The sequence below is a fragment of the Aspergillus chevalieri genome, chromosome 4 (genome assembly GCF_016861735.1).
Source record: "Aspergillus chevalieri M1 DNA, chromosome 4, nearly complete sequence".
NCBI lineage: Eukaryota > Fungi > Ascomycota > Eurotiomycetes > Eurotiales > Aspergillaceae > Aspergillus > Aspergillus chevalieri.
Window position 1 is genome coordinate 1,343,862 of NC_057365.1, and position 11,157 is coordinate 1,355,018.

The following is an 11,157-nucleotide window of genomic DNA, read 5'->3' on the forward strand; positions in this document are numbered from 1 at the left end:
CGGCGGCATTAAGAAAAAAAAAAAAAACCATCACTCCTGCTACAGCATATTATTTATTATTTCACATAATTCATATTCGGTCGCCATGAAGCGTCCTATGAAGCTCACAACCGCCCTCCCGCGGGAATTGCGCGCGGAACTCGGGATAAGAGATACATACGGGGAGAAAAAGAACAGGCGCAATGGACCTGCGTCACGAAAGGAGCGGCGGAGAGAGGAGAGGAGTGCAGGGAGAAAGCCGCAGGTGCAGCAGAGGCCAGCTTGGGAGAAAAATGCGATGCGGTATGAGGAGGAAGATGATGAGGACGAGGACGAAAATATGTTGGACGAAGGCGATGAATCCGACGAAACGCCGCCTGCGAAATCGAAGTCGAAAGCCACAAAGCCCGAGCAGAAGCAGCCCAAGTCGATTTTAAAAAAGAACAAGCCGGTCGAACAATCTGACGGGAGCGACGACGATGAAGATAATATCAACCTGGACGAGGACGAGGATGAAGACGAGCCTGCACCCCGCAAAGTCTCCAAAGCCGTTCAGGACCAGTTAGACGAGGACGATGCCGAAATCGCTGCGTTGGAGAAGAGACTTGGGTTGAAGAAGGGGAAGAAACTTCCGCAGTCTTTCCAGGATGACGGGTTGGATGATTTGCTGGGTGATTTGGGTGATGGGTCGGAGGATGAAGGCAAGAAGCGGAAACGGGAAGCTGATGAGTGGCTGCAAAGTAAGAGGAGGAAGGCTCAGGGTTTGCAGCAAGCTGAGCCGGAGGGAGATGATGACGAAGATGATAGTGATCTTGCGAGCGATGAGGAGGCTGATTTGCTGGACGATGACGACGATGGGGAAATGGACGATGATGCGGCGGAGGGCGAAGATAGCGAGTTCGACGGGTTCGACGAGGAAGAAGAGAAGCCGGCTCCGAAGAAAAAAGAAAATCCATATGTCGCCCCCGTCCCTCAAGAGAGTCAACCAGCGAAATACATTCCCCCTTCGCTTCGTGCTGCGTCCAATTCCGAGGATGAATCTCTTATACGTTTACGGCGACAGGCCCAAGGACAGCTGAACAAGCTGTCTGAAGCGAATCTGATCTCTATCCTGGCTGAGTTTGAGAAGCTCTACCGCGAGTATCCCAGACAGAACGTCACTTCGACAATCATTTCGCTATTAATGGGTCTCATTTGCGAGAGATCGGCACTGCAGGATACATTTATGATTCTGCATGCCGGTTTCATCGCTGCCCTGTACAAGGTCATGGGTATGGATTTTGGCGCCGAGTTGGTCCAGAAGATCGTACAGACTCTTGACTCACAAGGCGACGAGCGAGGCAAGTTCGAAGGAAAGGAACACCTGAACTTGATTTCGCTCATCTCGCAACTGTACAACTTCCATGTCATCGGACATGCTTTGGTCTTTGACTACATTCGCATCTATGTGCAGGATATCACGGAGGACAACACAGAACTTCTCCTCAAGATCATCAGAAGTATGTCTATGCCCTTGCCAATTTTATGACCAGAAACTAACAAAAACGCAGACTCCGGCCCCCAACTTCGACAAGACGACCCCTCCTCCTTAAAAGACATCGTCCTTCTAATCCAACCCGCCATCGCCAAAGCCGGCGAACAATCTCTCTCCGTCCGCACAAAATTCATGATAGACACGATCACCGACCTCAAAAACAACAAAGTAAAAACTGTCGGTTCAAGCATCTCCACCGAACACATCACGAAAATGCGCAAAATCCTAGGCTCCCTAAACAACACCCGCGTCATCCGTGCCTCAGAACCAATCAACATCTCCCGCGAGGACATCCACAACTCCGCGAAGAAGGGTAAATGGTGGCTCGTCGGTGCAAGCTGGCGCGAAGATCCCCTCGAAACAGCACGCAAGGAACTTTCCTCCCTTCCAGGCGCCCAAACCACCCAAACACAAGTACAAGAGGACGAAGACGAAAGCGAAGCCGAACCCGACCTCGCCAGTATCGCCAAATCGCACCGCATGAACACGGACGTCCGCCGGTCAATCTTCGTCGCTATCATGTCCGCAACAGACTTCCAAGACGCGCACGTGCGCCTCTTAAAACTCCGCCTCAAGCGCGCGCAGGAATACGAAATCCCCCGCGTCCTAACACACTGCATCATGGAGGAAGACGCCTACAACCCCTACTACACGCTAATCGCACGGCGCGTATGCGGGGATCTCGGTCGCAGGCTGAAAATCTCATTCATGTACACACTGTGGAACATCCTGCGACGAATGGGCGAAAAAGGCGACTTCGACGATGAGGATGGCATGTCTGATGATGAGGGAGACGAGAGCACTCAACTCCCGCTGAAATCAATCGTCAACATCGCAAAGATGTACGGCAGCCTTATCGCCGATAACACATTAACCCTGAGTATCCTCAAGACCCTCAACTTCGCATACCTTCAATCGAAAGCAAAGACCTTCGTCGAGCTCCTCATCATTTCCATAATCCAACAATCCCAGAAATCCAAAAGGAACAAGAACACCGAATCCAAGTCTAAGAAAGAAGACGACGAAGGACGCGACGAAAAAGCACTGATGGACATATTCATGCGCGTCCAGGATACGCCGCAGATTGTCAAGGGGCTTATTTACTTCATCCGCAAGGTTGTTGCGAAGACGGATATCGTGCCGGAGAAGGAGTTGAAGGTAGTCAAGTGGGGGTGTAGGGTTGCGTTGGATGCATTGAAGGTTATTTCGAGTAAGGATGGGGTTGTTGGCTAAGTGGTCTTGTATATATTTTGTGTGATATGTATGCATTCATGGGCGTATGGATAAAAGTGTTTAATGATATCCCAGGTTGACTTGTCAATGGTAGATATATTTATGCTGGCATTATAGCAGATCCCACGCCATGACTACAAGCCATCGCTCGCAGTCATCTGAACTTGAAGGCCGGCGGTCATCTAAATCAGCTACACCCAGATTACCTCTCACTAGATCGTTTACACCGCCCCCGTCCAGCTCGATTTCCCACATCAACCCTCGATAAATCCCTATAACGGAACCCTCTTGGAGGTCAGATCCCCTAGATCGAGAACGAGGCGAACCCATAAGAAGAATTCTCCGTGACCCACCCTCCCCTCCCTCAGTATCCTTGGTTATGAGTTCAGCTTCAACAGAAGCCACCGCCCCCGAACTCCTCAAAACACCCTTCACCATCCTGACAACCCTCACAGTCACAAAGTACTTCCTCACATCGACCCCCGCCTGCATATCAGATCTTGCCACAGGACCATCCAATTGCTCCCGCTTCGTCCCCATCTCCAACACCCAACCCCGAACCTCAGCCGCCATACCACCAGGTACATACCCTGGAACATCATTTCGGGCGCGACCCCGTCGACGGAGCGTACGCGACGATGGCGAAAACGGAGTCGGTAGAGGTGCTGTATCTTGAGTAGCCGAGGGCGAGGGTGAGCGTGGTAGTACGAAGGCTGGTTTGCGGCGTGGAGTTGAGGATGGCGGTTGTGATGCGAATACCGGTGCTGAAGCAGGGCTCGTCTGAGTACTTGGCGGTGGCTTTTGGGAGAGTAAGAAGCGAGGATAATGACGGAAAGCTGGTTTCGCTGTGGCCGGTGTAGTTGGTTTGGGTGTTCCTGTCGGCATAGGTCCATCTTGGAACTGAGGTTGCTGTGTTGGCCTAGGACAGCGCGGGAAAGGTGTAACTGGCGGCTCCTCATTCCACAACCGCGAATCAGGACCAGCACCAGGAGAAGAAGTCAAGATAGTATCATTTTGTATCCCCCCATAATCACGCGACGGTGTGTTGTCCGGCTCTGGCGCTGGCGATATCCGCCTCCTCTTCTTCGTGCGCTCTGGGGGTTCGAATAGATCCTCAAACTCAGAGTCGAGCTCCACGGAAGCAATTGAAGTGCTATCGAGCTCTTCATGTAGAATATCCCGCCGGCTGTCACCAATATCACGTTCATTCTCCGCATCCTCAATCACATCTCCCCGCGCGGCATCCCTATCGGCATATCGAACGGTCGAGGGCGAGTCATTCGAAATATCATCCACCAGTTCCTTCTCATCACCCCGGTGTTGAGTCGAACTGCTCTGCGGCTGCGAGAAGACAAAACGAGGCGTCGATGCGAATTGGGGGCCGGCGTTGGAGCGCGATGCGGGATGGCGGAATGGAGTCTGTGTCGTTAGCTGAGGAATTCAATCAGGGCTACCAAGGTGTACCAACTGAAGGGGTCATCTAGGGCAGTGAGACAGAATGCAATGCATTCTGGTCACTTCCATTCTTCCATCCGAGGTTGTGGTGAATGTGAGTGTTAAAGATGGACTGAAAGATATTCGGCGAAGGACCGGCAATATATTCACCGCCTGCACGTGCTATTACATCAGATAGGGCTAGTCACTTGTTACCATCCAGTTCAGAAACAAAATAGCATAGATCAAACATCTTTATTAGGCATAGGCAATATAGAAGGGTATATACATTCTTCCCAATTCCACCATTTTCCGCTTTTCCAGTCGCCGAGAAACGATTCGCCGAGTTGCGCCTAGTAGTTTCGGCAGCACGATCCGAAGCATTGATCACCGGCTAAGCATTGTCAGTCACAATACAAGACCATGAAAAAGGGGAATAACTTACGGTTGTAGTTGTAGGTCCGGTTACCACCGCCCAGTGTCTTCGGCGGCGCCTTTTGTTTCCTGCTGATGTTAGCATACATGCGATCACCGAACTCTAGATAGGGGATAAGAGGACGTACTCGGAAATGAGGGCAGCGTAGGATCCGGCATAAGAGGCATTCTCTTCAGCTTCCTTTGCAGCAGTGATAGTGCTGCTCTTGTGCTCGTGAGCCTTTTGCTGGAGAGTGCGGAAGAAGCCCATTGTGAAAAGAGTATTGATCAATTGAGATGAATAGACAGTACTATGATAATGAATAGTGTGTAGTAGAAGATTAGAGCTTCTGAGTATTGAAACAGTGATTGAACTTATCCTGATTCCCTCATTTCCCTCTGGCAACCCCCGTATATATAGATTCTCGCCGTGGCGCTGTCGGCGAAAAATCATATACTTCGGCCAACATTCGCCGACATGTCACCCGATGTATAGCCCCAACGCATCCGCCGACGCCATCATTTACTTTTCGGCGAAAGCCAGGAAAAATTTTCCCTTTTGCATACCGGAACCAACCGAAAGCCAAGGTCACTCAAAGAAAGTCACAAGACAAGGTTACAGGCTCCCCGAACCCAAAATGATATCCTGCACATGCTGCGGCAAAACAAATGTCTGGCCGAGGCCCACCCAGTGCATCGCGTCCAATCGCGTTAGTCCCAGCTTCATCAGGGGAAAACTCGGGCTTTGGGTTCGAAGCACTCGCAGCCATGAATCCACTAGATGCTTGCCTTTGACGGCGCGCTCGGCATTCGGCGCTTGCACGAGGAGGAGCATGGTGAAGTTGGAGACAGTGGCAAAGCCGATTCGGGACCCTACAACAATTAACAGGTTAGATCTGCGTATAGTTTGTAATAGGTGATAGGGATGGGGAACGTACAAGAATACCAAAACCCGGTAAAGTCACTTGACGTCAGCCGTCTCGTAAAACTAATCACAATCGACGCACATCTCTCGGCGGCATTCAGCGTCGTCTCGCCCGTTCCATGCACTTCTGAGAGATCGACATCGACCGCCGGAAAGGATTCAATCTCGGGCACGTCGGCAAAGTCCAGAATAGAAGTCTCCTCAATGGGCAAGGTCGTAGTGGAGGGCATTTCGTCGACGTCGAAGATCAGCGGCGGACTGGATGACCGAGCCATGGGCCGTAGCATCGCTCGGTAAACGTATACGACCAGGATCAGATAGGCGAAATGGATCGACGCCGGATATGGGGCTAGCCCGCTGACGGACTTGCTCCAGTTGGGCAGGCGGAAGGTCTCTGGGAGCGAGGCGTACCAGATGTTTAGTTTTTCCAGGAGGGGGAGGCCGGTGTCGTGTGAGGCTGCGAAGTTTTCGGATAGGTATTGTGCTGCTCGTAGTGTGCTACCTTCAATTAGCATACCCCCTTAATAAGAAAATTCGGCAGAATCAGGGACCTACTAGAATGACTCGTGAATCGTCTCAGCAATCTGCGCCAAGTCGACCAGATACCGAAACGGTACATCCACATCGCTGATACTCGTGCACCCCTGCGCACCCTGCACCTGCAGGAAGAAATCCCCTCCATCCAATTCACTCACATCCCACTCCTCTCGCCGGATATACGGCGGCCGGCCCATCAGCAGACTGCGCCATTTATCTTCCGCATAGACCGCCCACCAAAGCCGTCGACGCAGTCTCTTCTCCCACGCCGGAATCCCCCACATGCGACACTCGATATGTAAACCCAGCGAGCACGCCAGTCCAACCATGCTGCCCACCCATGACCATACGAAAGGGGTATCAGCCGTCGCGGACCGGCCCTCGTCCAGCGGCTTGTGGAGGTACAGCAGACCAGCCTGCAGGACGGATAGATGAGGAGTGTGGATCTCCTCGGCGATGAGCTCGTATACTATGCGCCAGAGACGATCGACGGGGGCATTATTGTACGTGTGCAGCACGCACAGGTAGTCGTCCTGTCCGGCGAATGGCAAAGCGGTGGCGTAGATGGCAGCCAGTAGATGCGCGGGAATTTTATCCAAAATCTCTGCAGTCGGCACGGTGCATGATGGAGTCAAGCCAAGCTGGTAGCGAGAAACCAGCGGTAATGCAGGCCAGATGTACTTGACAAACCTGGATCAGTTAATATACATTCAATAAACATAAACATTGACTAGAACATACAAGCCAACCAATCGCACCCCATACTCATCCGGCACCAGCGAATTCAGCTCCTCTCGTGAATTCATGCCAGGCGCAGCGACACGCGTCTCAGTCTTGGAATCGGCAGCCAGATCATCCGCTGCAATCATGAAATGCACCGGGATCCGGAGCGGCACGGGGACACCGCCTGCATTGCGAAAATGCACCTTGTAGAAACATTTGACACCCGCATCGTCAAACGAGCAATGTCTCAACAGCCACGGATCTGACTCGGCCGATGCCCCGAACAACTGCGCCGAGAAGCCCTCGAGTTGATCAAGACTCTGCACAAACTGCGTCGGTGCCCGACCAGAAGAGATCAGCTGCTGAGGCCAAGACGACGACAGAATCTGGTTTGCCGGCGTGGTCGCAGCACTACTATGCGCCGCTACAGGCGGCTGCGGATACGGATACTCTTCCTGGTGCTGCTGGTGCTGGTGCTGGTGCTGATGAGAAGGAGGATGTGAAGGGGTAGACCCCCCCTCGATACTGGGATGTACCTGAGACTGCGAGCGCGAATCAACTGAGTCCGTAAATCCAATCTCGTCGCCTTCGCGGAGTTGCCGCCGAGGCCGTTTGGGGGGCGGTTTGGCAAAGGTGCAACGCAAATCGGCGGAGCGACAGCGAGCACATGGCAGGCCGGCATCAGTTTGGCAGCCGAGTTTACGTTCGCGGCATTGGTCGCAGGGACGTTGACGTTTGGAGCGGTAGGGTCTGGATGACATATCGACGGCGTACTATCAAAGCCAGTAACAGCGCATATACCAGCATTCCAAGCATTCCTAGTAGTTTATGTCGGCGGCGAGTCGGCGACGAACTGACGTTGAATTACGTGATGACTCAGCAGCCCCTCGGCCATCGGCAATCGGCCGTGCTCGGCATGCCGATCGGGATGGATACGGAATGCCGTAGATTGATATAGATGAATCTATATGGACTGTGAATAAGTACTACGCCTCTGTATACGAGTATATAAACAGTAGAGTAAATTATCCTGTAGAGTATCAAGTACTTTCAAGACACTCACCAAGCACAATGGCACACCCCGAAGGAGGTCTCATCGCTAACCTCGTCGTCCTAGGCAGCTTCTGCTCCATCACCGGCGGTCTAGGGCTAATGAACAGCATCGGCATCTACCAAGCCTACATCAGCACGCACCAACTCTCCTCCCTTTCGCATTCCCAAATCAGCTGGATTTTCGGCGTCTACAACTTCCTCATCTTCTTCGGCGGCTTGCAAATCGGCCCTATCTTCGATGCCAAGGGGCCTCGTGCCCTCATGTGGATAGGCTCGGGATTGCTTGTGGTCATGTTTGTAGCCCTGGGTTTCTGCGAGAAGTACTGGCACTTCTTCGTTGTACTGGGGGTCCTCGGTGGTATCGGCACATCATTCATCTTCATCGTCCCTGTCGCTAGTATCGGACATTTCTTCCTACGGCGTCGCGGCGCAGCGACAGGCCTAGCAATGGCCGGAGGTAGTATCGGTGGAGTAATCTTCCCAATTATGTTGGAAAAGCTAGCGCCAAAAATAGGCTTCGCCTGGGCCACGCGAGCCATCGGGCTAGTAACCCTCGTCCTCCTCTTCATCGGCTGTCTCCTCGTCCGCGGCCGGCAACCTGAGCCCTTACCGTCTCCGGAATCCCCGCCCGAGAAACCTAAACCCAAACACGAATTGATCAGATCCCTCCTCCCCGACCTGACCATCCTTGCAAACCCGCTCCTAGCCCTGACAACTGCTGGCGTCTTCCTCATCGAATGGGGCTTTTTCATTCCCCTCGAATACATAACCTCGTACGCCCTCTACTACTCCATATCCCCGGACCTCGCTTACTTGATGGTCGTTTTCTTCAATGCGGGTTCCTTCCCCGGTCGGTGGATCCCTGGCATCCTCGCTGATAAAGTCGGGCGGTACAATATGCTGATTTATACAAATGTGCTGGCTCTGGTTGCGGTGTTGGGGATCTGGATGCCAGCGCAGGGGAATGTGGCTGCGACGATTGTGTTCGCGGTAGTGTTTGGGTTTGCGAGTGGGAGTAATATTAGCCTTGTGCCGGTTTGTGTGGGCGAGTTGTGTCCGACGGAGGCGTATGGGCGGTATTATACGACTGTCTATACGATTGTCAGCTTGGGGTGAGTTTCCTCCTGTCTAATTGGGTTGATTTATGCTAACTTGTGTCTAGGGCTTTGACTGGGGTTCCGATTGCTGGGGAGATTATTCAAAGGACTAATGGGGAATACTGGGGGTTGATTGCGTTTGCTGGATGCTCGTATGCAGCTGGGCTATTGTGCTTTATCGCTGTTAAGCTCCTACAATGAAGATGTATACATAACGATTCAACTCATTGATGTATGTACATAATATATATATATATAATGCAATGATTTAGGACAACTTGATATCCCTCGGACTCGGCCTATACAAGTAAACATCAACAAATTCCATTCATTTCTCAGAACTAGAAACCTACATCCCATTAAATAAACCCTCAAACTCCTCCTCAGTCACCTTCGTACAATCAAACCCATAAATCTCCCTCTGCACATCCGCATCCGCCCACTTGTCCGGCACAGGCCCCTTGCCCTGCCTCAGCGCCGCAAACTGCTTATCTCTTTGCTCCTTCGCCGCGCCTTCACCCAGATGCAGTGCCCGTCCAGATGCAGCTGCGAGATCGACGAGCGCGTATGCACGCTGCTTGCGCACCTTCTCGTATACGCGGAGTGCCTTGTTAATCGAGTCTGGTTGGGTGTTAGGGAGGCGCGAGAGGACGACAGCAAGTACGGCGCCATCTTCGATGGCTTGCGCTGCGCCTTGTGCGAGATGTGGGAGGGTTGGGTGACATGCGTCGCCGACAAGAGCGACAGACCCGTGGATCCATGTTGGGAGGGGGTCGTGGACGCGGAGCTTCCATTCGCAGACTTCGCCTTCGGGGACGTAGTTGAGCATGCGCTGGACCATGGGGCAGAAGTCGGAGAAGACACCCAACATAGCTGATTTGGAGCCCTTGGTTGTGTATGTTGCATTTGTGGCGGCTGCGAAGTTACTGTCTGGCTGTGTCGTGGAGAGGTTGTAGATGTTGTTGTTGGAGACTGGGTAGGCGATGATATGGCGCTTTTCGCCGATCCAGCGGGTCACGCGGGTGCTGTTGATAAGGTCTAGGAGCTCGGGATCGTCTTTGATTTGGTCCTTGTGGATCATGATTCGGTAGGCGGCTTGGTTGGTGTCTTTGATGCCGACGTTGATGTTTAGGCGTTTGAGCATCTCCACGCGCGACTTGCTCTTGATGCCGTCTGCGGCGAGGATCACGTCTGCTTCGATGCGGTAGGACCCGCTGCCGTTGCGGGGGGTTGCTGTGAAGGATGGTTTAGGGCCGAAGGAGTCAATGGTCTCTGCCTCGGTCGAGAAGTGGAAGTTGATGGCTGGGTGCTGCTTGCAGCCGCTGTAGAGACCGTTAGCGAGGGAATGCCGGTGGCCAACCATGTGCGGGTAGCCGTATGTCTTCTCGATGTATTTCAGATCAACATGGGCGAGTTGGGTATCCGTTGCGCCGACTGTTCGTTATTAGCACACATACTTATACATACGGGGATAAATGCATACCTCGAACACTAGTATCAAGAATATTAACGGCCTCAGCCTCAATCCCCTTCCACACGCCAAGATTATCAAGCACACGAGCCATATTCGGCGCGAGCTGGATACCAGCCCCGACAAATCCCAAGTCCGATGCATATTCATAAACATCGATATTCTTGAAGCCGCGTTGTGCCAGAGCCAGGGCACAGGTTAGACCGCCCATTCCGGCGCCCAGGATGGCGATGCGGAGATCTTGTGGTGATTGCGACATGGCGAGTATATTCTGTTAATGTGAAGAGTTCATGAAGAGCGAACAAAAAGTGATTTCTGGGAATCTCCCTGCTTAAATGTGGTGGTTCACAAGCGTTGCGGCAATTCGGGCTTGAGCGGTTATGAACTTTTCCGCCAGCGAAAGGAGGCCTCCCACACCCCACACGGTGATATCATGGCGATTGACATGGAGTGGGTATGGAGAGTATGGGGAGGGAGGATATGGGAGGGAATAAAATAATAAACTGTTTGAAACTGGGAGAATAGGTTGGGAGAACTAATTGTACTTGGCGCTATAAAATATACAGCCGAGGTCGGTGGGAATTTATACTACAAAACCTATACTACAGCTCTACGGAGTACAGAGCACAGCTTCAGCTAACCTAGAACCAACCACGGCATTAACAGTAATGACTTTTGGAGCTATTCAGAGCGTCATGAATCGTGTGCTTCCCAGGTTTCCCTTCCGCCTCCCACAATCTCCACCATACTGTTCGGG

At 52.4% G+C, this 11,157-nt stretch overlaps 6 protein-coding genes across 6 annotated transcripts; 2 read left to right on the forward strand and 4 right to left on the reverse strand.

The window, feature by feature from the left end:
• Positions 1–85: 85 nt before the first annotated feature.
• SGD1 (MIF4G domain-containing protein) lies at positions 86–2,746 on the forward strand (the record flags this gene model as incomplete). Its single annotated transcript, XM_043278679.1, has 2 exons — positions 86–1,478; positions 1,530–2,746. The coding sequence occupies 2 exons, from the start codon at positions 86–88 to the stop codon at positions 2,744–2,746; spliced, it is 2,610 nt and encodes an 869-aa protein (XP_043136434.1).
• A 111-nt stretch (positions 2,747–2,857) lies between these two features.
• ACHE_40477A (uncharacterized protein) lies at positions 2,858–4,226 on the reverse strand (the record flags this gene model as incomplete). Its single annotated transcript, XM_043278680.1, has 2 exons — positions 2,858–4,165; positions 4,215–4,226. 2 exons carry the CDS (start codon positions 4,224–4,226, stop codon positions 2,858–2,860), a joined length of 1,320 nt encoding a protein of 439 aa, XP_043136435.1.
• A 307-nt stretch (positions 4,227–4,533) lies between these two features.
• On the reverse strand, positions 4,534–4,865 carry ACHE_40478A (uncharacterized protein; the record flags this gene model as incomplete). Its single annotated transcript, XM_043278681.1, has 3 exons — positions 4,534–4,574; positions 4,626–4,684; positions 4,744–4,865. The coding sequence occupies 3 exons, from the start codon at positions 4,863–4,865 to the stop codon at positions 4,534–4,536; spliced, it is 222 nt and encodes a 73-aa protein (XP_043136436.1).
• A 345-nt stretch (positions 4,866–5,210) lies between these two features.
• Positions 5,211–7,540, reverse strand: ACHE_40479A (uncharacterized protein; the record flags this gene model as incomplete). Its single annotated transcript, XM_043278682.1, has 4 exons — positions 5,211–5,467; positions 5,533–6,017; positions 6,075–6,746; positions 6,798–7,540. The coding sequence occupies 4 exons, from the start codon at positions 7,538–7,540 to the stop codon at positions 5,211–5,213; spliced, it is 2,157 nt and encodes a 718-aa protein (XP_043136437.1).
• A 310-nt stretch (positions 7,541–7,850) lies between these two features.
• ACHE_40480S (uncharacterized protein) lies at positions 7,851–9,130 on the forward strand (the record flags this gene model as incomplete). The annotated part of the gene is made up of 2 exons (XM_043278683.1): positions 7,851–8,944; positions 8,995–9,130. The coding sequence occupies 2 exons, from the start codon at positions 7,851–7,853 to the stop codon at positions 9,128–9,130; spliced, it is 1,230 nt and encodes a 409-aa protein (XP_043136438.1).
• Positions 9,131–9,278: 148 nt separating this feature from the next.
• Positions 9,279–10,659, reverse strand: ACHE_40481A (putative monooxygenase; the record flags this gene model as incomplete). Its single annotated transcript, XM_043278684.1, has 2 exons — positions 9,279–10,363; positions 10,413–10,659. 2 exons carry the CDS (start codon positions 10,657–10,659, stop codon positions 9,279–9,281), a joined length of 1,332 nt encoding a protein of 443 aa, XP_043136439.1.
• Between the last annotated feature and the right edge of the window lie 498 nt (positions 10,660–11,157).